Source organism: Sminthopsis crassicaudata, chromosome 4, assembly GCF_048593235.1.
Source record: "Sminthopsis crassicaudata isolate SCR6 chromosome 4, ASM4859323v1, whole genome shotgun sequence".
Lineage (NCBI taxonomy): Eukaryota > Metazoa > Chordata > Mammalia > Dasyuromorphia > Dasyuridae > Sminthopsis > Sminthopsis crassicaudata.
In genome coordinates, this window is record NC_133620.1 from 478,272,286 (window position 1) to 478,296,942 (window position 24,657).

The following is a 24,657-nucleotide window of genomic DNA, read 5'->3' on the forward strand; positions in this document are numbered from 1 at the left end:
GTAAAAGTTTTTTCACATTGATTACATTCATAATGTTTCTTTCCAGTGTGAATTCTCTGATGTTTAATAAGATGAGCTCTCTGTGTAAAAGCCTTTCCACATTGATTACATTCATAAGGTTTCTCTCCAGTGTGGATTCTCTGATGTAGAATAAAACCTATCCTTCGGGTAAATGTCTTTTCACATTGTTTACATTCATGAGAGCTCTCTCCAGTGTGGATTCTCTGATGTACAAAAAGATGAGCCCTCTGTGTAAATGCCTTTCCACATTGATTACATTTATAAGTTTTGTCTCCAGTGTGGATTTTCTGATGTTTAATAAGTTTGTTCTTCAATGTAAAAGTCTTTTTACATTGATTACATTCATAACATTTTCTTCTAGTATGGATTCTCTGATGTGCAATAAGATAATTTTTCACTCTAAAAGCCTTTCCACATTCATTACATTCATAAGGTTTTTCTCCAGTGGGGATTCTCTCATGTGTAGCACAGATTTCTCCCCAAGTGAAATCACAGGGACCATCACTCATGAATGTTTGCTTGTGAGTTTCATCCACAGAAGGGCTGAGTTCTGCAATATTTTTCTTCATTTGGAGTTTGATCTCTCCTGAAAAAAACACACACACACAAGAAAATAAAACAAATACAGCAATACACACACACACACACACACACTTATATCCCCTCCCTACAATAGGCAGAACAATGTCAATTACTTTCTATTTCCCTAAAGAGAAGGTAGTCTATCAATGCTATTAATTTTATTTGACTTTGACAGTTTCCTTTCCAATTCTGCTTTCCTTCTTAGACCACTACTACCTTCATTAATTAGTGATTTAGTGTGGCACTAAATTTAGTACATTTTATCCAGTCCACAGTGGGTTTCTACATAACTATGGGTGTGTGGTCTGTCCCATTAGTTTGTGCCTTCCAAGAGAACAAGAAATGACTCATATCTCTATGTTCCTGGTGCTCATCTGAGGGTCTGGCTTGTAGCAGGCAATTAAAATGTTTGTTGTCTTGAAGTTCTATGAGAGAATTCATCTTGGATACCCTAATTCCTTTTGGCATTTTGAGGAGAATTTCATGACCCAAATCACAAACAATGATTTCATTTGGGATCAGTGCAACGGAGTTGAAAGGCTATGGATTCCAATCTTCTCATTTTACAGATGAGGAAATTGAGATCAAGTGACTAACCCAGAAAGCCACTTCTAAAAAAAAATGTGGAAAAGAATTCTAAGGCAGGTCTTTCTCCCCCAACTCTAGCACTCACCTCATGACAAGACTAAGAAGCCTCTTGTAACTACAACTCTCTTATCCCTGCTTTCCCTCACTCACTTGAAGGGCAACTCCTCAGGCCTTCTTGGTCCAGCATCCATGGTATTTCCCTTTCTTCAAAATAAGAAATCACATCTTCTCTGGGAACTGGAAAGCCTGAGCAGGGAAATCATTCAGAGATAAAGGAGAGAAGCTCATAATTCAGTTCTTTACAAAAAAAGAGTGAGGATCTAAAACTGCTCCATTTTGAGATTCACCTTTATATATTTAAATTCTTACACTCAAATTATGTTCAAATTCATAGGAGTCTATGGTCAACCATTAGAGCTTAGAAAGCAACTCCCCAAAAATGTGCCACATTACTTGCTGTACAATTTATTGTAAGAAAGAGCCAAAACCTCTACCACAATCCCCAACTCTCATCCTTTTAGGTTCTATTCTGGAAGAAACTTCCAATTCCACAATTGGATAAAAAATGTTATTACGCCATAGCAGTCTCCAACCTGACCAATAAATTTACTGGTCTCAGTCCATTCATAGAAGGATGGACTAATTCACAGTCCCTATTATCTAGATGTTAAAGGGAGCTGGTAGTGCAATGGAGAGAGACTTGGACATAGAGTCAGAAATGCTTGAGTTTAAATTGAACCTCAGACATCAATAGCTGTGTGCCCCTTCTTAAGAACTTAACATCTGTTTGCCTCAGTTTCTTCAACTCTCATATGGGGAGAATATATCACCTAATTTGGAAGGTTATTGTGAGGATAAAATGGTAGATTTCGTTAGATTTTTAATTTATAGAATAAAACAAAACATTTTTATAACACAATACAATAACAAAGATGAGTGCACATGAAATATAAATCTATAAAGCTTACTATTCCTTTCAAACAGACAACAAAATTATCAAGTAAAAATTTTCCCCTCACTTTCAATGCATCCACCCTAGAGATAGCTATTTACATAGAAATAGACTTATTGTCCTATACATATTTCTGTTTATCAGTTCTTTCTCTGGATGCAGATAGTGTCTTTCTTCATTTCCTGTAGAGTTAATTTGGGTATTTATATTAATTGAAATAACTTATTTGTTCAAAGTCATTTTAAAAACGATGTTGCTATTTATGTAACATTTAAAAAAACACATGACTCAGTACTCGGCACATAGTAGGTGAACACCAATGCTTATTTCCTTCCATTCCTTCCCCATTACCTGTGCTAGAATTTGGGGGCAAGATGAAGGAAAATTAAGGGCAAACTTACACTAGGGATGATTAAATGCTTTGAAATACAAATTGATGCTTTTTAAATTGCAAGATTTGTAACAATATTTTAAATCTAGGTCCCATCCTAAAGAGGAGGGGGGAGCAAGAAAAAGCTGCCTGATCAATTTTCAGAGCTCTGGTAGACAAAATTTGTGTGCAAGTAGAGATTCAATTAAATAATTACTGAGATTAATTGCACTTGAAATGCTTCCATAGAAATATGATGTTTTGATTAAAACTACCTAGATTTGGTAAGAGAAAGACACCCTTGGGTTGCAAAAACATTAGCCTACAATAGGACCCTGCCCCTTGGACACAAGAGACTAACCTGTTGTAGTGATTAATCACATCTCTAATGCCTAAACAATAGGTAATGAAAGTATTTCCCTTTGATTGTAGATTTGTAATTATAAGGGGAAGTGTCCTTACCCAGGGAGAGCAGGTTTTGAGCATTCTCCAACATGACCTCCTTGTACAGCTCCTTCTGAGAAGGGTCCAAGAAACCCCACTCCTCTTGGGTGAAGTCCACAACCACATCCTTGAACATCACAACCTCCTGCAGCATCAAAAGTCAGAAGATGTGGAGCTGAAAGATCCTTCAGAATTAAAGAGTTCATGGACCCTCATCAACTTATAGGAGGAAACTAAAACACAGAGGATTTTGCCCAAAGATCATCCTTTTTATGAGTGTCAGAGTCAACCCTTGGAACCATAATTATTAAGTCTTATTGAAAATTCATATGATCAGGTGAAATAAAGCTGAGAAAAGTTTTAGTATGGAATGCTTCTCCCCACAGAAGCAGGAAGAAAGTTCATGTTTTAAAACAGGAATTTGCCCAATTCTCTCCCAAATCCCTCCAAATTCCTTTAAATCATGACTCTAAACAAATTCTGGAGCATCCAAACACACAAAAAAGACAAAGTGGAACAATATTCCAGCTGGAGACAACTTGGGAGGTCAGGGGCATCAGACTAGAAGTCCAGCATGCTGCCACAATTCAGCCCCAGCAAAACAGGAATGGGCCTGGGGTCCTCTGAATCCATGGTGCTGCTGGGGATTTCCGGACCTCATGTCAGCAAAAACAACTTGGAAGGTCAAGAGGTCACAGGAAGTCAAGAGGGTCCACCAAGGGTGGGCAACGGGGCAGCTTCTGGAGGCCCCATCACACAGGAGGTCTCTTCACTAGATCCTACAGCCCCTAACGTATACAGGGCAGAAAAAGGTACTAGTGGTGAAGTCCCAGAAGAATCCCTGAAAGTAAGTGCACAAAAGCCTGGAAGCTTAGGACAGTGCACTCTCCACCCTGGAAACAGGGCCTGACCCTAACAAAGAGTGAAAAGCCAAGCAATAGGCTGGGATGATAAACAGATAATAGAAAAACATTCTGACCAAAGAAACTAACTATGGTGACAGGGGAGATCAAAACACATAGTCAGAAGAAGATAACAAAGTCAAAGCTCCTACATCCAAAGCCTCCAAGAAAAAGGAGAATTTGGAGGGACAACTTGATGTCATAATAGATAGAGCACTGGTCCTGAAGTCAGCTGAATCTGAGTTCAAATCTGGCCTCAGACACTTAACACTTTTTATTGGCTGTGTGACCCTGGGCAAATCACTTAGCCCTAACTGTCTTGCCAAAAAAAGAAAAAAAGAATATAAAAATAAGAATTGGTCTCAGGCCATGGAAGATTTTGGGAATCAAATAAGAGAGAAGAGAGGAAAAACTGGGAAGAGAAATGAGAGTGATGCAAAGAAAAACAAAAAGCTAACAAGAATGCCTTAAAAAACAAAAGTGACCAAATGGGAAAGGAGCTAAAAAAGTTCACTGAAGAAAAAAATTCCTTGAAAATTAGAATTGAGCAAATAGAAGCTAATGACTTTATGAGAAATCAAGAAACAATAAAACAAAACCAAAAAAATGAAACAATAAAAAACACTGTGCTATGTCTTACTAGAAAAACAATTAATTTAGAAAATGGGGCCAGGAGAAATAATTTTTAAATAATTGGTCTGTCTGAACATTATGATCAGAAAAAGAGTGGATTATTTTGAGAAATTAAGGAAAACTATCCTGATATTCTAGAACCTGAGGGTAAATTAGAAATTGAAAGAATCCATCAATCACTTCCTGAAGATGATCCCAAAATGAAAACTCCTAGGAATATTATAGCCACATTCCATAACTCCCAGGTCAAGGAGAAAATATTGTATATCCAGAAAGAACCAATTCAAGTCAGGTGGAGCCATAGTTAAGATAATATAAGATTTAGCAGCTTCTACAATAAAAGATTAGAGAGCTTAGAATAGAATATTATGAAGAGCAATGGAGCTAGGATTGCAACTAAGACTCACCTACTCAGCAAAACTGAATATAAATCCTTCAGGGGAAAAGGAGGAGTAGGCTAAAATTTTTAGTATGTGGGTTTGGTTTAGGCCTCCTCATCCCCCTAAGATGGTTGATAGAAGTGCGAAAAGTAATAAGAATGCTTATGTTTAGGCAAGGAGCGATTTGATAAAGAATTGGGGCGATTTTTTGTCATGTTAGAAGAATTATTCTGGATAAACAATAATAAAAATGTATTGTACAAGTAACTGGGGAAAATAAAAATATTAAAAAAAGAAGAAGACGATAACTATCAGGTGGTAATGAAATAGAGTTCTTTTAAACATTTGTGATGAAAAGAGCAGAACTGAATGGAAAAATTATTTTTAAATACAGGACTCATGAGAAGCATAAGAAAGTAATCAGGAAAGGGGTATCATAAGTGACTTAATAAGGTTTACCTGTTTACATTCCTACATGGGGATGATGATGCTTGTAACTCATAAGAACTTTTTCATTAATATGGCAGTTTTGCAGAAATGCAAATTAAATCAACTCTGAAGTACCACCTCACACCTCTCAGATCAGCTAAGATTACTGGAAAAGATAATAATAAATGTTGCAGAAGATGTGAGAAAATAGGGACACTAATACATTGTTGGCGGAGTTGTGAGCTGATTCAGCCATTCTGGAGAACAATTTAGAACTGTGCCCAAAAGGTTATGAAACTGTGCACAATATTTTTATCTAGCAGTACCATTACTGGGTCTGTAGCCAAAGGAAATCATAAAGGAGGGAAAAGGATCTACGTGTGCAAAAAAAGTTTGTAGCAGCTCTTTTTGTGGTAGCAAAGAAGTGGAAAATGAGTATATATCTATCGATTGGGGAATGGCTGAACAAGTTGTGGTACATAAAGGTACATAAATGTACATAAATGGAATATTACTGTTCTATAAAAAAAATGATAAACAATTATTCCCCCCAAATCATCAAACTGTGCATACCCTTTGATCCAGCAGTGCTACTACTGGGCTTATATCCCAAAGAGATACTGAAGAAGGGTAAGGGACCTGCATGTGCCAAAATGTTTGTGGCAGCCCTTTTTGTAGTGGCTAGAAATTGGAAAACGAATGGATGCTCATCAATTGGAGAATGGTTGGGTAAATTGTGGTATATGAATGTTATGGAATATTATTGCTCTGTAAGAAATGACCAGCAGGAGGAATACAGAGAAGCTTGGAGAGACTCACATGAACTGATACTGAGTGAAATGAACAGAACTAGGAGATCATTATACACTTTAATAACAATACTGTATGAGGATGTATTCTGATGGAAGTGGATATCTTCAACATAGAGAAGATCTAATTCAGTTCCAATTGATCAATGATGGACAGAATCAGCTATACCCAGAGAAGGAACATTGGGAAATGAGTGTAAACTGTTTGCATTTTTGCTTTTCTTCCCAGGTTATTTTTGCCTTCTGAATACAATTCCCCCTGTGCAAGAAGAAAATGGTTTGGTTCTGTACACATATATTGTATCTAGGATATACTATAACATAATTAACATGTATAAGACTGCCTGACATCTAGGGGAGGAGGAGGAAGAAGGGAAGGGAAAAGTCAGAACAGAAGTGAGTGCAAGTGATAATGTTGTAAAAAATTACCCAGGCATATGCTCTGTCGATAAAAAGTTATAATTATTTTTTAAAAATGATAAACAAGATGATTTTTAAAAAAACTGAAAAATTTACAGAAACTGATGCTGAGCAAAACAAACAAAGCCAGGAATACATCAAACACAGGAAGAGCAAGAGTGTGTGATGATCAACTATGAATAACTCAAAGTTTTAAAAACAATTATAAAAATTTATTGTACAAGTAACAGGGAAAAATAAAAATATTAAAAAAAGAAGAAGACAGGGTAACTATCAGGTGGTAATGTAATACTTTGGAGCAGTGTTCTTTTTGACACTTTCTGTGATAACAGAAACTTGAAAATAAGGCACAGTGTAAAAGAGGAATCTGTGGAATTGGTATAATAGCAATGGCAGAAAGAACCTACAGGGCAACAATTAGAATGGATATCTTAGAGACTTTTGATTATATACAGGGAAAAGAAAAAGACCAGATGAATAGAGAGGCTATGAATCAGAGAATGAGAATCTAGGCAAAACACAGAAAGGGAAGATGGACAATGAGGAGAAGGAGAGAAATCCTTGGTGAGGAGGGGAAGAAAAATGAATGAAATAAAAAAAACTAATGAATAGGACTAGTTGAAGGGCAAAAGAGTACGAAGAATTTAAAAGAGAACTAAAAGGAAAAAGGGAGATGTGGAAGGTAAAATGCAGAATAAGGTGAAATCAAAAGAGATGAGTAAATGTATAGAGAAACTGGAGATAAAATATGTATGGCATCTTCTAAATGGAACAGAGGAATAAACATGTTTTCTTTGCAACACAGGGAACTTGTACAAAAATTAACCAGTGAGGTATAGAGATATTGCACAGAAATATAAAAAAGGCAGAAATAATCAATAAATCCTTTCATTCCCTCATGAAATAAGAATAAAAATTGCTTCAGGGACCACCCAATATAGATACAAACTAAATGGAGATTTAACAGTTACATATTAAATTATTACTGAGTCAGAGAGAGAGAGAATGATTAAGCAATATTCCAAAATTTCTGGGGTTCAACTAAAGCAGTCCTCAGAGAAAAATACAGATTTACATCATATAGTAAGAATATAGAAAAAGAGAAGATTAACAAACTAACTGAATACACATTCTAAAAAATTAGAAAAATCAATGAGGTAAATCTTAAAATAAGTACAAATGACAAAATATTAAAATTAGAAGGAAATCATATTAATTGGAAACAAAAAATATAAATGACAAATAAAATTCAAACTGATTTCTTTGAAAGGATTAATAAAGTTAAGAAAACCCTTAGGTTTGCCTGATTAAAAGGAAGAGAGGGGAAAATCTAGTCAATAAAATAGTAAATGAAAAAGGTAAAATCACAACAAAACTAGAAAAATAAAAAGGATAGTTGGATCATATTATATATAGTTTTATGTTTAAAAAACTGAGAAAAGAAAGGTAAGACAAGAATACTTCCCAAAGCATGAAATATTCAAATTATCAGGAGACAGGAAAATTCTATGAAATTCATAGAGAATAGTTGGTTAGCATTCATAGTTCACCACTAATTCTCCCAAATAAGAAAGTATCCTTCTAGAATTCTTTTAGAAGACAAATATAGACTTATGAAACCAAGGGAAGTTCAAACACAGAAAGTAAAGTACAAGCCAATGAATGAACATTGTCCTCTCCCCCAAATTTATACAAAGTCTTATCAAAATGACTATAGGGAATTATCCAAGAATCATTCATTCTGATCAAATGGGATTTGTACCAGAGGTGCAAGGATAGTTTAATGTTACAATGAACATAACTAATCACATTCTAAACTAAAACATCCAAGACCACATAGTCATTTCAACAGATAAAGAAAATGTATTGGATAAAGTGCAACATTCTTTTATGGCAAAAATTTAATTAGTAGCATAGGCCCAACGAGACCATTTTCAAGAGCATAAAAACATCTATCTAAAACCAAAAATATCACACATAATGATCAAAAGTATCACACAAAATGGGATTTCATTAGAAATTTTTCTATTAAATAGAGGAGGGAAGCAAGGATGGTTACTCTTCCTAGTCTTATAGAAATGCTGGCAATTGCAAAAAGACTAGAGAAAGGAATTAGAGGAATAAAAACAGGTAAAGAAGAGCATCAAAATATCCCTGTATGCTGATTTAGGATGAGTTAATTGGAAAAACACAGGAAATCAGCAGAAATATCAGGATGACAATTATTAGCTTAAGCAAAGGTGCAGGTTGGAAAATGAATCCTCCAGACTTAAGAGCATGTCTAGATAATAAATACAAACTACCAGAAAGAATAATTCTATTCCAAAAAAATAAAGTGTGAATACAAAATAACTGGGGATCAACCTCTCAGACCACACCAAAGAGTTTAATAGATTCAATTACAAAGCAATCCTTAAAGAAATGAAGGACAACCTAAAAGCTGGAAGATTATTCAGTGCTCAGGGCTAAGTTGTGAAAATATAATAAAAATGACAACACTCCCCCAAATAATTTAAACTTTTAATACTATACTAATGTTTTAAGTGAAATTTTGCTAAAAGGCTGATATTGGGGCAGACTTTGGTTCCCAGGAAGCCTTAGACACTTACTAGCTTTGTGAAGTTGGGCTAATTCCTTAAAATTGGTCTCAGTTTTCTCAACTAATATAAAATAACAATGTGTGAGAAAATGCTTCTGGGGGTGGCTGAGCCAAGATAGCATACAGAAAGGGGAAGCAATGAAGTCCTCTCCACAAACTCTAACAGTTTATAGAGACCAAATGGAAGTCACAAGGCAATGGCAAATACTAAAACAAATTCAAGAGACATTAAAAAAGGCAAGAAAAAGTTTAAAATAAGTCAAATAGAAAAGAGAATAAGCTAAAACTTAAGTATTGCCAGACTATCAGAGTGCCATTTAAAAAGCAGCTTAGACACAGGACTTCAAGAAATCTTTAAATTCCCCACCTTACTTATAAAGAGAAGATAAAACAGAAATAAAGCACAGAAGCTTTGATGGGACAGATCAGAAATTTTGCCTCAGAAATGTGCTTCCAGCTATTCTTATTGTAACCTTCTACAGTGAAAAGAATTCCTTTTCCAGATGAAATCTATAGAGCCACTATCTTAGAGGTCATAAAAGACCACATCCTTGATCCCCTCTCCTGTTCCAGGAGCCTTAGGAAAGTGCCAGAATGCCCCAATCTGGGCAACCTCCATTGGTCTCCCACCCTGCTAGCTTCCCCTAGGATGAGTTTGTATGCTTTTCTGTGAATAGAGCTCCTGATGGCCATGAGAAAATCTCTCTCAATTCTTTATCTACCTAGAACCACACATCACTTGCTGAAAAAGGCCTCTGTATGAAGACTCCCAAGAACTTCATAGCCAAAATAAAATGCAGAGCTTCCAGCTCCGTGAGAGGAATACTGCAAGTAGCTAAAAAGGCATCCCAATCCAGTTCAAACACCAAGGACCCCCACTAGGATGCCACACAATTTGGCAGCAACCATCACTAAAGAGCACAGAGTTTGGAATAGGACATGCCAGAAGACAAAGAATATGGTCTCAAAGCCAACAGTAATTTATGAAGCAAAACCGAGTATAATGCTCTAAGGGGAAAATCATTCCTTAGGAAAGGACAATAAGTGGAGAAAACTTTCAAGTGAAGACAAATGCAAAAGAATAAAGCAGAATGACCTGAAAGAACTCAAAATAAAAGGACAAACTGTTCAATTATTATGAGATGACACATGTCCCCTCTGATCCCTACTGGGGCTCAAAGAGGGAATCAAAGGAGAAGAAAGCTGGGAGTGGTTCTGTTATGTCTTGATGATCTTAAGGTCAGACTGGGGTAGGAAGAAGAATAGACTAAGGTAGGTGGATAGAAAGGAGGGCTGGGAAAAATCTCATTTTTGAAGAGGATCTAGAAATAGACTTCTCTACAAACAAGGAGGATGAAGTGGGGGGGGTACATCTGGTACTTGAACCTCAATCATCTACTCAAAGGAAGGAAGACTACACACAATCAGAGCTGGTTGAAGAAATGCATTTTACTCACCAGAGAAAAGGAGGGAAAGGAGAGAAAGGAGAGGGGGAGTTAGAGAGAGGAGAGATTAAGGGAGGGATTAATCCTAAGCAAAACAAACTCAAAGAATGTACAAGAATACATAGAGTTCTTTTTTGAGGTGGCAAAGGGAATCTGAGGAATTACTCATAAATAGGGAATGGGTGAATAAGTAACACAACAGAAGTTGGGATGAGAATGGTATTTATGCAAAAATGGAGACAGATATCCGACACATTTTCCCACCTCTGTTATTTCTGCTCAGGAAAAGGTATCAAAACTAAAGTTTGTGAAAGTTTGATCAAGGGAGAAAAATCCATATGCAGTGATCTGAATTTCCAGTTAATTGCTAAGAAACAAAAGGTAAATAGGTTTCAAGGGCAGACTCACAGTCTAGTATGCTGAAGGAGCAAGTTAGATCTATTTTACACCGCTTTATAACCCAAACTATCAATTGCTGTGTTGCAGCTAATTCTTATGTTTACAGAGAAACGTCCATATGGGATTGACAGCTTCATACACCATCCTCCATATGTATGGAAATGGTTTCAATTGCTGATGTTGGTCAGGTCTGTGGATGGATTGCACTCACCTGAAGAGGAGGTCTGAGGCTCCCAGGGCCCATTCCTTCTGGCTCCGAGATCCCTGTGTAGATAGCAAAGTAGCCAAAGTGACATCATTTTGTCAAGTTCTTGCATCTGGTCCCTGATTGTATCTTAGGTGCTATAGCCCCTACCCTTTATAATCCCATAAATGTAGCAAAAGTCAAAGCTCTTGCTATCAGAGATCACACCTAACCATAGAAAAATTGCTTTTTAAAATTTTTTAAACTTCTTTTTTCTTAAGTTTATTTTTAATACACATTTCTTTATAAGTCATGTTAGGAGAAAAAAATCATAGCAAAAGGGAAAAACCATGGGGAGAAAAAAAACCCAGCAAAATCAAGTGAACATAGCATATGTTGATTTCTATTCAGGCTCCTTAGTTCTTTTTCGATTGCAGATAGCATTTTCTGTCCAAAGTCTATTGGGATTGCTTTGGATCACTGAACTGCAGAGAAGAACTGAGTGTTTCCTAGGTGATTATTGCAATGTATTCCTTGTTTGGCTTGTTTTGCTCAGCATCAGTTCATGTAAATCTTTCCAGTTTTTTCTAAAATCAGCTTGTTCATCAATTTTTATAGAACAATAATATTCCATTACTTTCCTATACCATAACTTATTGAGCCATTTCCCAATCGATGGGCATCTACTCATTTTCCAATTCTTTGCTACCACAATAAGGACCTGTAGGTCCTTTTACCTCCTTTATGATTTCTTTGGGATACAGACCCAGTGATGATACTGCTGTGTCAAAAGATATGTATCTGATAGCCCTTTGGGCTTAGAGATCATAGAAAACCACATCCTTGCTCTGACTCCTGTTATGCGCAACAGGATACCTGTTGTATCAGAAGCCTTGGGAAAGGGCAGAAAGAATTCAGAGAAATTTTCTGTGAGTCAGCAGGAGCTTTATTCATGTAAAAGCATATTAGTCATGGGAAAGTCTAATATTCAGTGTAGACTCTGAGCCACATCACTCCCACAGCAATTGTGATAGTTGACCCTCTACAAGCAGACTAGACCTTAAGGTAAAATACTCTTAAAATTGGATATTAAGCCCATATGATAAGGAGCTATAATAATAAGAATTTTAAAATATTGGATCAGAATTACTCTATATTATAGACTTGTAGGGTATGTAGGGAAGACTATTACTTCTACCTGTCTTTCATCTGTGACTTAAAAAGTAGTCGCAGGTGCAGTGGCCACACTAGTAAACTCTTTGGCTGATGGTGACCAAAGGGACTCAAACCCATCAGTGAGTTAGGAGAAAATTTAGAGATGTGTGAATACTCACGGACAGCACAAAATCCAGCAGACCTGAAAGATGAACAGCTCTTGCTGTAAGAGAATTCTGCAGTTCTCCCATCCAAAGAGCATTCCCGAGTGAAGTGAGTCTGGCAAATGGAGCTACAGCTAGATAATGACTTTCCTGGAATGGCCATATTATAAATCTGGCTTAGGTTTGGCAATCAAAACCAGCCTAGTCAGCAAGTTTCTGTGCCTGCCAAAAGGAATGACCAACAGGCTCCTGACACTGTGACACTTTGCCACCAACATCAGAGCTTACGCTCTCATAAGCACAAACCCTGATGATATCTAAGGAAAATTTTATGAAGACCTAGAGACCCTCACTTTCAATTTGCCAAGAGAGGACAAGCTAATACATTCTGGGTGACTTTAATGCTAAATGAGACTCAGACTAATAGCAGGAAGTCCTTGGGAAGGAACAATGGCCCATAGTATTGGATTTGCGCATCTCCTGTCCCTCTCATCACCAAGGCTGATTTCTGTTTCCTTAAACCCAATAAAGCTTCATAGATGCACCCTCGCAAACCTTGTGATTATAATGGGAAGAGACAGACAGCACTAAGGTGAAGGCAATGTGGGTGCAGAGCGCTGGACTGACTCCAGACTTAGTTAGCCTCTTCAAGCTCAATGTTCTCATCCAACCAAAGTAGCAATCACAAGGCAAGATGGCCTGGTTGTTTGGTTTAATGGCCACAATGACATCCTCTGCTAGAGCTGGGCTATGGCATGGCCACCTGTGGCTGATCAGCCCAGAACGAGCTTGGAGGGAGCTAACACAAACAGTTCCTCTGACCACTTGGAGCAGTGTCTTTAACTTTGTGAATCTTGTGTTTCTTCTGAGCTAATTCAATCCTGCTTTGCTCATGGAGCACAGCCCCTTCTCTGATGAGGGCACGTCATGCTGGGCAGTCCTGTGGCAGGGTCTCTCGTGTCATACAATCAATTCTAAAATTCTTAACAGAGACCTTGAGAGTGTCTTTGTATTGCTTTTTCTGACCACCTTGGGAGCTCTTGCCCCATGTGAATTCTTCACAAAATAATCTTTTTGGTAACCTACATTTGCTATTCAAACACTGTGGCCAGCCCATCGGAGTTGTGCTCTCTGCAGCAGAGTTGGAATGCATGGCTATTTAACTTGAAAAAGGAGCCCAGTGTCTGGTATCTTATCCTGCCAGGTGATTTTCAGAATCTTCCTATGACAATTTAGGATTAATGTCTTAATGACTTCCAAAGCTGAGTCAACATATAGTTACCAAGAGTGGAACAAAAAAGGAGTGGGCACTTTCCAAGATTTGGTGTACAGCACTGCATTTACTCTTCTGGGGCAGAAGTTCTTGCAAACATCAAGACTTTTTTTTTAATGAAAATGATGAAAAATTCAGAAGCTGCTTAAAAAAAAAAGCAAATTCCAAATGTTAATGATAGTTCATCCATCTCTAAGACGGCAGCATTTAACCCCATCAAAAGTAAGGCACTAGCAAAATTGGGAGAGATGCAGGATTCTTGGCTCAGTATGAAAGTGGATGCAATTCAGTTTTACACTGAAAGTAATAATCCAAAGCACCATTATGATGCCCTGAAGGTAATTTATAGGCCAAAGACATATGGTATGCTGATGGAGCCACCCTGATTACTGATGAGAACAGGCTAAAGACTTAAGCATTTTCAACAGACCATCACCAATCAGAAACGATGGTCTTTCCTGAACACATTTTATGTCTGTCTATACTCCAGGGTGTATGAATCTCAGGTTTAAAAAAAAAAAAAAAAAAAAAAAAAAAGAATGAAAAGATGGCCCATGAAAAAAGAGGAAAAAAAGGGTGAAATTCTAAAATAAATGAATAGGACTAGTTGAAGGGGAGAACAGGAAGGCAAATCTGTATGAGTAACTTAGAGGACAAAAGGGAGGGAAATATGAGATGAAAGCAGGTGAGATAAGCAAATTTCTGGAGAAACTAGAGTTAAAAGACAAGGCATCTTCTTAATGGGACAACAAAGTAATGTGTGTATTTGTTTGCAACACGTGGAATTTATACCAAAAATCACTAGGGCAAAGAGGTACTGCAAACAAATGTACAAAGGAAGAAATAATCAATACTTTTTTGTTTCCTGGTAAAATAAGAATGGAAATTGGTTCGGGGACCACAAACAAATGGAAACGTAACAACAACATACGAAAGGACAATTGAGTCAAAGAACAAATCACAGAACCGTTGATATTGTAAAAGAAAATGATAATGAAACAACAGCCCAAATTCCCAGACTTCACCTCCAGCCTCGGGAAGACATTTCCTTCCAGTCTCAGCTGAAGTCTCGCCTTCTGGAACAAAAGCACTCGAACTTTTGTCTGTCCCTGAACCTGAGAAAGCCTCCCTCTGAGATGCCCCTCCAGCTGGGGGCAGGCCCAGCTTTGAGCTCCCTTTGCACCGGGGGAAGTTTTGGATAGAGCAGAGCTTTGCAGAGATGTGGAAGAAGGGACCTGAGGCGGATGTACACAGAAGCACGGGGAGGGTAAAGGCCAAGGCCTGGGGAGGCCTTCAGGGCTCTGCTCCTTTGAAGGGGAAGGGTCTTCCTGGGCAGTGGGATTGCTCATGACATTACTCAATTTCCTGCCCATTTTTGTAACTTAATGCTCCATGGCAATGGGCCCAGTCACTTCACAGCCGATCCTCCACGCCAGCAGAAATGGCCTCTCTGCCTGATGTGGCCCACGTTCCCCCGGGGTTTTGGGCCATTCCCTTTGGCTCCTGGCCCAGGCCAGACCTGGCAGACTCAGCTGCGCAGTAAGAAGGGTCTTTCCCATCTCTTCCCAGGAGGGAGGCTTAGCCACACGATGTACCGAGGTGGGGCCAACGGAACTATAAAGGGCCCTGCCCAGTTCAGCAGTAGGGTCAGTCAGGGTAGGAGATGGGGACAATCTGAACCAGAAGACAATTCCCGCCTTATTCCTCCTCCTTTGCCCGAATCTAACCAAGAGGTGGGGTCAGGGAGACAGGACCCCCTGATAGGAGCACTGGAAGCAGGACTCCTGGATTCCTATTGGCCAAGGCTGTAGTCTGGGATAGTGTGACCCAATGGTAACTGGGAGAGCCAGGAGGTGTGGGTAGTGTTTGGAAGTCTAGAAAAGGTTTGGGGTGGGGAGTTCACTTGGACAGCGAGTGGACAGGAACCATGCAGTCAGCCGAAGGGAATCATGGCAAGGGCGGCCGGCAGAAGCCAGGAAATGCGCGGGGCTCTATCCGAGACCTACCTGAGCGTGCACAGTTCTGGCTTCCAGAAGGCGGAGAGATTTCAGCCTCAGGGAAGGCAGAACGATCTCGGTTCCAAAGCTTCCAGCTTCCGTTCTCGGCTCAGAGATTTCCTACTTCCGGACCACTGGGAGGGGGTGGATGTCTCCCTGTCCCCAGAGCTGGACCCTGTCCAACCGCTGGGTTGCTTGAGCCCTTTCCTTCAGTCACACAGGCAGGGACTTAAGGACTGTCACTGCTTCTGCTCCCTGAAATCTGCCCCCCGCCACACAATGGTCTCTTCTGCCCTAAACTCCGCCCATTCCTCTAAACTCCGCCCCGTGCTCCCGCTCCACCTGGGCCACCGCCCACCGGGCTGGTCATCGCTCCTCCCCCAGCGCCTCCACCCCCTCCTTTCCCCAAGACTCAGCCCCTTCTCCTTCCCAGCAGAAAGAGCATCCCGATGAAACTGCAGCGCCACAATTATCATGCTGCATAAGAAAAGTCAGACTAAAGAGAAAAAATGAGAAAAAGGCAAATGATGATGACAAAGAAGTGACAATTCTCTGTTGTGATCCGCATTCAGTCCCCATAGCCCTCTCTCTGGATGTGGATGGCATTTTCCATCACAAATCTATTGGACTTGCTTTGAATCACCACATTGTTGAAAAGAGCCACGTCCATCACAGTTGATATATGATTGCACATTGATCTTGTTGCTAACACAGTAAAACTTCATGGATGCATCCTCACAGCAAACATTAGCATTGAATAGACTTTGTGGTTATAAAGGGAAGAGACAGGCAGCATGAGACAATGTGGATGCAGAGTACTGTTCAGATCATAAAGGAATCCTCTCCATTCAATATTTGCCTTCAACAAAAGCAGCAGCCCCACAGCAAGATGAGTACCAGAAGACTTAATATCCTGCTGATTTCCAGTGTTACTAAAAAGCACCTATGTGAGTAAGAACAGTTTGTTGCTGACTTGGAGGGAAAGTTGAGCCAACGCATGGATGGCAACAGATGAGCCAAAAAGGAGTGGGCAGCTTTCCAAGATTTGGTGTACAGCACTACATTTACTCATCTGGGTCGGTACAATTGCAAACATGAAGACCTTTTAATGAAAATGATGGGAAATTCAAAAACAGCTAAATGAGAAAAAAAACCCAAATTCTAAGGGTTTAACAACAGGTTAGTTCATTCATCTCTAAGAAGGCAGCATTTAATTATCAAAATCAAGGTACAGGCAAAACTTAGAGAGATACAGGATCCTTGGTTCAGTGTGAAAGTAGATGTGATTCAGTTTTATCCTGATAGTAATAATCCATGATATTCAACTATTAAACATTTGTCCCTCTTAGTGGCTCAGTGATCCAAGGCAATCTCAATAAACTTTGGATGGAAAATACCATCTGCATCCAGAGGGAGGATTATGGAGACTGAATGTAAATTCTTTTTTCCTTTTGTTCTTTTTTTTTTCTCTCCCAACATGATTCATAAAGAAATAGATAGTAATAATCCAAAGTGCTTTTATAATCCCCAAAATAATACTTATGGGCCAAAGATATATAGTATGCTCATTGAACTACCTTGTTTACTGATGAGAACAGGATTTTGAAGAGATGGGCTGAACACTTCCCTAGAATTCTCAACCAGACAATCATCAGTCAGAAGAACTGTGTTCTTTCCTGAACACACTTTCTGCCTGTAGGATGTATGAATCTCAGAATGAGAATCTAGGTGAAACAGAAAGAGAAGCTGGATTATGAAGAGAGGAAGAGAGACGCTTGTTGGAAAGGGGAGGAAAAATGGATGAATTTTTTTTTTTTAAATAATGATCAGGTATAGTTGAAGGGGGAAGAGGGACAGGAAAGTCTATATAAGTGAGAAGACAAAGGGGAAGGAAATGTCAAATGAAAAGTGAAATATCAGATGAAAAATGAGATAAGCAGAAAAGAAAAGATATAGATAGCTAAAAATTAAATAGATGAATTAGAAACAAAAAAAGAAAATGGCAAATCAAACCCAAAATGAGTTCTTTGAAGTGACTATTAAAGTTGATAAAATACTTAGCTAACCTAATTAAAGGAGAGCAGAAAACCAAATCTATAAAATAGCCAAGGAGAAAGGTAAAAAGTAAAAACAGAAGAAATAAAAAGATTAATCATAATGTGAAAATTATGTGTTAAAGAAAGTGGGAACACATAAGAAAAACAGGAAATGTTCTATCAGAAGGCCAAATAGAGATCCTGAATAGCTTAATCTCAGAAAAGGAAACTAATTTAGATATATAAGAATCAAAGGAAAAAAAAACTCTCCAGTTTCTAATAGATTTATAAGAGAATTTTATCAAATTTGGAAAGAACTGTTAGTATCCATACTTATCAAATGATTCCTGAAAATAGGAAAATATCCTGCCAGGACAGATATAGACCTAATTCCTAAACCAGAGAAAGTCAAGATAAATGTGAGAACTAATTCATTTGGACAAGTACTTTATTCCATTCAGTATGAATTAATTTGATAGAATCATATCAAAGTTTTGCAACTGTCAATGCTGAAAAATTACTCATGCATATATATTGTTCATAAAAAGCTATAATAAAAAGATTAAAAAAAAAAAAAAAAAAGATTTGTCCAAGTCCTTGCTAGCAGCAGTCCAAATATGGCAGCACAGTTTATGGCTAGTCAGGTACACTGCCTTTAAGTACTCAAAGGGTAACATAGACCAGGAGTAGAGGATGGACACCAGTGACTATCTGTTCCTCAGATATTGCATATCTAATCATTTTGAAAGGATCTGGAGCAAAATACATTCATGATTCTGGCTTGGAATTTACTTTTTCTGTGTGTAGATTAAAATTATCCTACCTCCATTAAAAGAAACTGGGCAGAGTTCTGAGCCCCAGAACTGTGAGCTGCAGATTCTAAGTTCAACTGCTAAGCTAAGTTTCAGTTTTAAATTCACTGGTTTAATTACAGGAAATTAGCTAAAGGCCCTCCACCCTTGTTTTTTGTCTTGTGATGGTGACCAAACCTAGCATGGAAGAGAACACAACTACATGAAAAGTCCCACAAAACATTTTTGTACATCTGGACCAATCCTAGTGCAAAAGGAGCAGGCCACAATCTTATGACCATTTAGGTCATTGATGATAGCTTGTACCATTTCCTTCTGCCCAAATTAGGGAGAAATCTGTCATCTTGTATGGAGCTATTTCTTACTTCACCCAACTTGTGACCTTGCTGACTTATTATTTTGCTTATTTTAGTTTTTACATTACATGTTAATCAATGGAATTATTCTGTATTTGGAATGATTGGATATCTAACCCTATAAAACTCCATAAAAATAGGGCCTTGGAAGGAAGAGGCATCTCAGATTGTGAGGAAGATCTGAGCTATACTTCATTGGAAGGGACCAGAAATCCTTTACTAAAGTGCCATTGGCTCAGAACTCTGCCCAGTTTCTTTTAATGAAGGTAGGATAATTTTAATCTACACACAGAAAAAGTAAATTCCAAGCCAGAATCATGAATGTATTTTGCTCCAGATCCTTTCAAAATGATTAGATATGCAATATCTGAGGAACAGATAGTCACTGGTGTCCATCCTCTACTCCTGGTCTATGTTACCCTTTGAGTACTTAAAGGCAGTGTACCTGACTAGCCATAAACTGTGCTGCCATATTTGGACTGCTGCTAGCAAGGACCTGGACAAATCTTTTTTTTTTTTTTTAATTTTTTAAAATCTTTTTTATTATAGCTTTTTATGAACAATATATATGCATGAGTAATTTTTCAGCATTGACAGTTGCAAAACTTGTTGTTCCAATTTTTCCCCTCTGTGGTGACCACTTTAGCTCCCCGTATACCTTAGAATCAGCCCGAGTCAGGATAAGCAGAAGTCCATGGTCTTTATTCTTGGTCTTTAGAGGTAGATTGGATGGACACAGAATCTCCATCATTCCTGTTTGTCTCCCACCCAGAAGTGACTCTGGCTAGTCTTACTCCACCCCCTAGACCCTCCTACAATTCTCTGTATACACCAAACAACTGGGCCAGCACAGAATAGTGGGAAGGGCCATTTTCCAAGCATATTCTAAGAGAGTATTGTCCAATCGGTAATTAGCCTTAAGTGCTTGGTTGTCCAACCTCAGTGCATCAACTCAGTTTCAGCCCTTTACACCCTTCTTTCCCCCCCACCCCTCTCCAGATGGCAGGTAGACCAACACATGTTAAATATGTTAAAGTATATGTTAAATACAATATATGTATATATGCTGGACAATTCTTTAAGTGGATTAAACCAGAAAAAATTTATAAGGAAAAGTAACCCACAAGAAGTACATATAACCAGCGCCAATCTGCTTCCCAGTCTTTCTACACCTGATTCCTTTCCTCCTTTTTCTTCTGACCCGGGGACACTGGCCTCTCTGACCAAAACCTTCCATTTCCTGATTCTACTTTTCCCACCTCACCTTAGCCTTCTGGTTTCTATTAAGTCTCAGCTAATGTCTCACCTTCTGGAATAAAAACACCAGGGCTTTTGGGGAAGGAGGGGAAAAAAGAAATAATAATTACATGATAATTTTGTTGTCAATGTGGAAAAATAGCAAGCTGCTTAAAGATTCATAGTTTCTTGTACAGTCATCTTTCTATTGTAGTTAGGAAAATGTTTACTTTATTCCCTAAAGTAAAAATAAATAGAAAAAAAATTGTAAAAAATGAGTTGAAGCTAAATATGAGAAAAACCATCAACAACCCAACAAATCTTAAGATCTTGGCAACTGATCCCATCACTTCTTGGCAAAAGAAGAAATGGAAATGATGTCAGATTTCATATCCTTGGTCCAAAAGATCATTACATATGGTAAGTGCTACCATGAAATAAAAAGTTGCTTGCTCCTTTGAAGCTATGCCAACTCTGGATAGCAGACATCACCTGATAGTCCAGATAGTCAAGGCTTTGGCTTTTCCAGTCGTATGGCTGTGAAAGTTCCAGAGCATGGAAAGCTGTCACAGAATCAACATTTAAATTGTGGTGCTGAAAAAGACTTCTGAGAGTCCTTTGGACAGCAAAAAGATGAAATCAGTCAGTACCTAAAGAAATTAATTCAGGCTTTTCTCTGAAGGGTCAGATGCTGAAGCTGAAATACTTTAGCTACATACTGAGAAGAGAGAATTCATTAGAAAAGGCCTTGATGTTGAGAAAGATAGGAGGAAAAAAGAGAAGGGAGAGGCAGAGGATGAGATGTATAGTACCATGTACAAGCAACATCAATTTGGACAGGTTTTGAGAGCTAGTGGAGGGTAAAAGAGCCTGGCATGCTATTGCCAATGGGGGACTGAAAGACTTAACAATAAATGTCCTATAAGCTTACAGCTTCCTTTAAGGAGAGACTGAGGGCAGCTTCGTGGTGCCACAGTGCATAAAACACTGGAATTGGAATCAGCTGCATGAGTTCAAATCCCATCTCAGACATTTACTACTTGGCCAAGTCACTTCACCCTGTTTGCCTCAGTTTCCTCATCTGTAATATGATCTAGAGAAAGAAATGACAAACCCATCCCAGTATCTTTGCCAAGAACCTCCTTCTCTCCCATCCCCATCAATGGAGTCACAAACAAACACTAGTGAATGACTGAACAGGTGAGACTGTAGTGCTGGCATCAAGACAATCACACTTAATTTGATGACTATGATTTCTATGCATAGGTTACTTTATTTTAAAGCTTTTATCTTACCAAACATATGGAAAAATAGTTTTCAACATTCACCTTTGCAAAAGCTTGTTCCAACTTTTTCTCCTTTCCTTCACTCCCACTTCCTTAGACAACAAGCAATCCAATATAGATTAAACATGCTTTGCATTGATTCTATAAGATAAGCATGAATTTATTAATAAAAAGAACCACTGGCTTTCTCACTGAATTCAAAGAGTTGGAAGATGAAAGGCAGTCCCTTTTCCTCCCCTCCAGCCTCATTTTAAAGGATAAAACAAAGAACATGAGTTGTTAGGTGGGGAAAACAAATGGTTAAGGAACTAAGAGAATCATGGGGCAGGGACAATATGATTGCTTCAAAGTCTGAAATGTGAGTTGATAACCCCTCTTTTCCTTTGGAACATGTTGATGTTCTCTACCTGAATCTTGCAAAAAACAGCTAATGGGAACAAATTTCCTCTAATTGCTCATAACACCTAGAGACAATATTTCTAGGAGGTGTCATTCTGAAATAACATCAAATGTCCTAGATTTGAATCAGGATAATTAAAAGTATAGAAGGTAATAAGTTTCCTTAACATGAAGTGATTTGCAGGTGGTGCTGAGACAACAATTCCTTTTGATTTAAAGCATTTTGTGAGAGCACTGAACTTTTGAACTTAGCCCAGAGTTTTTCTTCAATGGAAAATGATTGAGAGGAGCACTGAACTTTTGCATTTAATTAAAAAAGCAATGCTGTGGGGGCAGGTAGGTGGTACAATGAATAGAGCATCAGCTCTGAAGTCAGGAGGACCTGAGTTCAAATTTAGCTGCAGACATTTAATACTTCTAGCTGTGTGATCTTGGGCAAGTCACTTAACCCCAGTTGCATCAGCAAATATATATATATACATACATATGTATATATATGTGTATATATATATGTATATATATATATATATGTATATGTATGTATGTAAAGCAGAACTGTGCAATTATAAGTCTCAGTCTTGCAGTCATCTGAGTCCAGTGGCAAGATATAGGTCAAATAAAGGGGTATTCCCCCACCAAACCCCTGTCATTTCTACCTAATGTGTAAACCTGTCAACAACTGTGACATATTTAGGGTCCCAAAGTAGTGGTTTTTCCATTATCAACAGAAAAACCAACAAAATTTTAAGATCTTGCAAACTAATTTGCATTCCATTTTGATTTTACTTGCCAAGAAATTCAGATATTTATTGATCAAAATCACTTTCTGATCTCTTTTGGTCCCCTCTTTTTGGATAATTTACTTACACTTCTCATAAAAGAATTGTAAGACAAAAAGAGAAGTTGAGCTGGTCTCATGGTAAGGAAGAGGGCTGAGCTGATAGATGGATAGACAAAACATTCCACAAGTGCCCTTGAGATGTTAGAAGGAAGTAAGAAAAAACTTCTTCATACTATTTGGATCCTGTGTGGTACACTTATGTGAGAACATAGTAGACAAACATTGATAGTGTGAAATCTATATTGTCAGAAGGAGCTTCCTAACTGAAGAGATCATAGATCAGGTCACCTGAATATCTGAGTGATCCTATGTGTTTATTGATTTTCTTGGTTTTGCTTGCTTCAGTCTGTCTCCATTCATTTACATATGCCCATGCTTCTCTGAATTCTTCATATATACTGTTTCTTATGGCACAATAATATTCCATACATTAATACACCATAATGTATTTAGACATTCTCCAGTTGGTGTACATCAATTTTGCTTTTCTTTTGCTTTTACTTCATTTCTTGCTAAAAAAAAAAAAAAAAAAAAAAAAAAAAAAAAAAAAAAAAAAAAAAAAAAAGTACTGCAAGAAACACTTTAGTGTAGATAGAATCTTTCTTGATTTGACTTCCTTAGAGTTTATGCCTTGTAAAGGAATCTCTGTGTCACAAGGTATGGGTATTTGATCACCTTTTAAGAAATCACAATTTTAAATGACTTTTCAAAACAGTTGGACCAATTCATGGCTGCATGCATTATATTGCTATGCCTCTTTTGTCATCTCTGTCAACTTAATGTATGTAAGGTTAAAGCATCTTAATAAGAGATATTTTCTACCTGAATAAATATGGCAAGAAACCACTACACTGGTTAAATAGAAAGAGCTGCTCATTTAGGAATTACCTCCAAGCTGATTAACTCAACAGAGATTTTGTTTTTAAATTTTAATTGGAATTTATCTATCTCTTGTTGATGGATTTTGTCAGTAATGTATAGAAATGCTGATGATTTGTGTGGGTTTATTTTATATCCTGCAACTTTGCTAAAGCTGTGAATTGTTTCCAGTAGATTTTTGAATGATTTCCTAGGATTCTCTAAGTATATCATCATATCATTTGCAAATGATAGTTTTATTTCCTCATTGCCTATTCTAATTCCTTTAATTTCTTTCTCTTTTCTTATTGCTAATGCCAACATTTCTAGTACTATGCTGAATTATAGTAGTGATAATGGGCATCCTTGTTTTACCCCTGATCTTATTGGGAATAAGTCCAAGTTTTCTTCATTAGAAATAATGCTTTCTATAGGTTTTATATAGATAATGCTTATTATTTCAAAGAAAGCTCTCTTCATCCCTATTCTGTCTAGTGTTTTTGATAGGAATAGGTGCTGTATTTTGTCAAAAGCCTTTTCTGCATCTACTGAGATTATTGTATGATTTCTGTTGGTTTTGTTATTGATATGGTCAATTATGGTAATAGTTTTCCTGATATTGAAACAGCCCTGCATTCGTAATATAAGTCCCACTTGGTCATAGTGTATTATCCTGCTGATAAATTGCTAATATTTCATTTAAAATTTTTGTATCAATGTTCATTAGGGAGTTGGTCTATAATTTTCTTTCTCCATTTGGTCTTTCCTGGTTTAGGTATCAGTGCCATATTTGTTTCATAGAAAGAATTTGGCAGTAATCCTTTTTTGTACCTATTTTTCCAAATTTACATAGTATTGGAATTAATTGTTCTTTAAATATTTGATAGAATTCACTTGTGAATCCATCTGGCCCTGGTGATTTTTTCTTAGGGAATTCATTGATGACTAGTTCAATTTCTTTTTCTAAAATGGGACTATTTAAGTATTTTATTTCTTCTTCTGTTAACTTGAGCAATTTACATTTTTGTAAATATTCATCCATTTCAGTTAGATTGACCGGCTTGCTACCATAGAGTTGGGCAAAATA

The 24,657-nt window shown here is 37.7% G+C and overlaps 1 protein-coding gene across 1 annotated transcript; it reads right to left on the bottom strand.

Annotated features, from left to right (window-relative positions):
* Positions 1-495: 495 nt before the first annotated feature.
* Positions 496-16,017, bottom strand: LOC141540477 (zinc finger protein 69 homolog). The gene is made up of 4 exons (XM_074264583.1): positions 15,756-16,017; positions 11,185-11,237; positions 2,976-3,102; positions 496-1,437 (listed from the first exon to the last, which is right to left on the bottom strand). Exons 2-4 carry the CDS (start codon positions 11,215-11,217, stop codon positions 1,334-1,336), a joined length of 264 nt encoding a protein of 87 aa, XP_074120684.1. The 5' UTR covers positions 11,218-11,237; positions 15,756-16,017; the 3' UTR covers positions 496-1,333.
* Between the last annotated feature and the right edge of the window lie 8,640 nt (positions 16,018-24,657).

What these genes read in the sequence shown, in the direction of transcription:
- LOC141540477 (XM_074264583.1), bottom strand. Translation starts at nt 11,217, where the DNA reads ATGGGCCCTGGGAGCCTCAGACCTCCTCTTCAG. An exon ending in GCCTCAGACCTCCTCTTCAG is followed by an intron (nt 3,103 to 11,184) that starts GTGAGTGCAATC and finishes TTGATGCTGCAG; the next exon opens with GAGGTTGTGATGTTCAAGGA. An exon ending in TCAAAACCTGCTCTCCCTGG is followed by an intron (nt 1,438 to 2,975) that starts GTAAGGACACTT and finishes TTCCCTGCTCAG; the next exon opens with GCTTTCCAGTTCCCAGAGAA.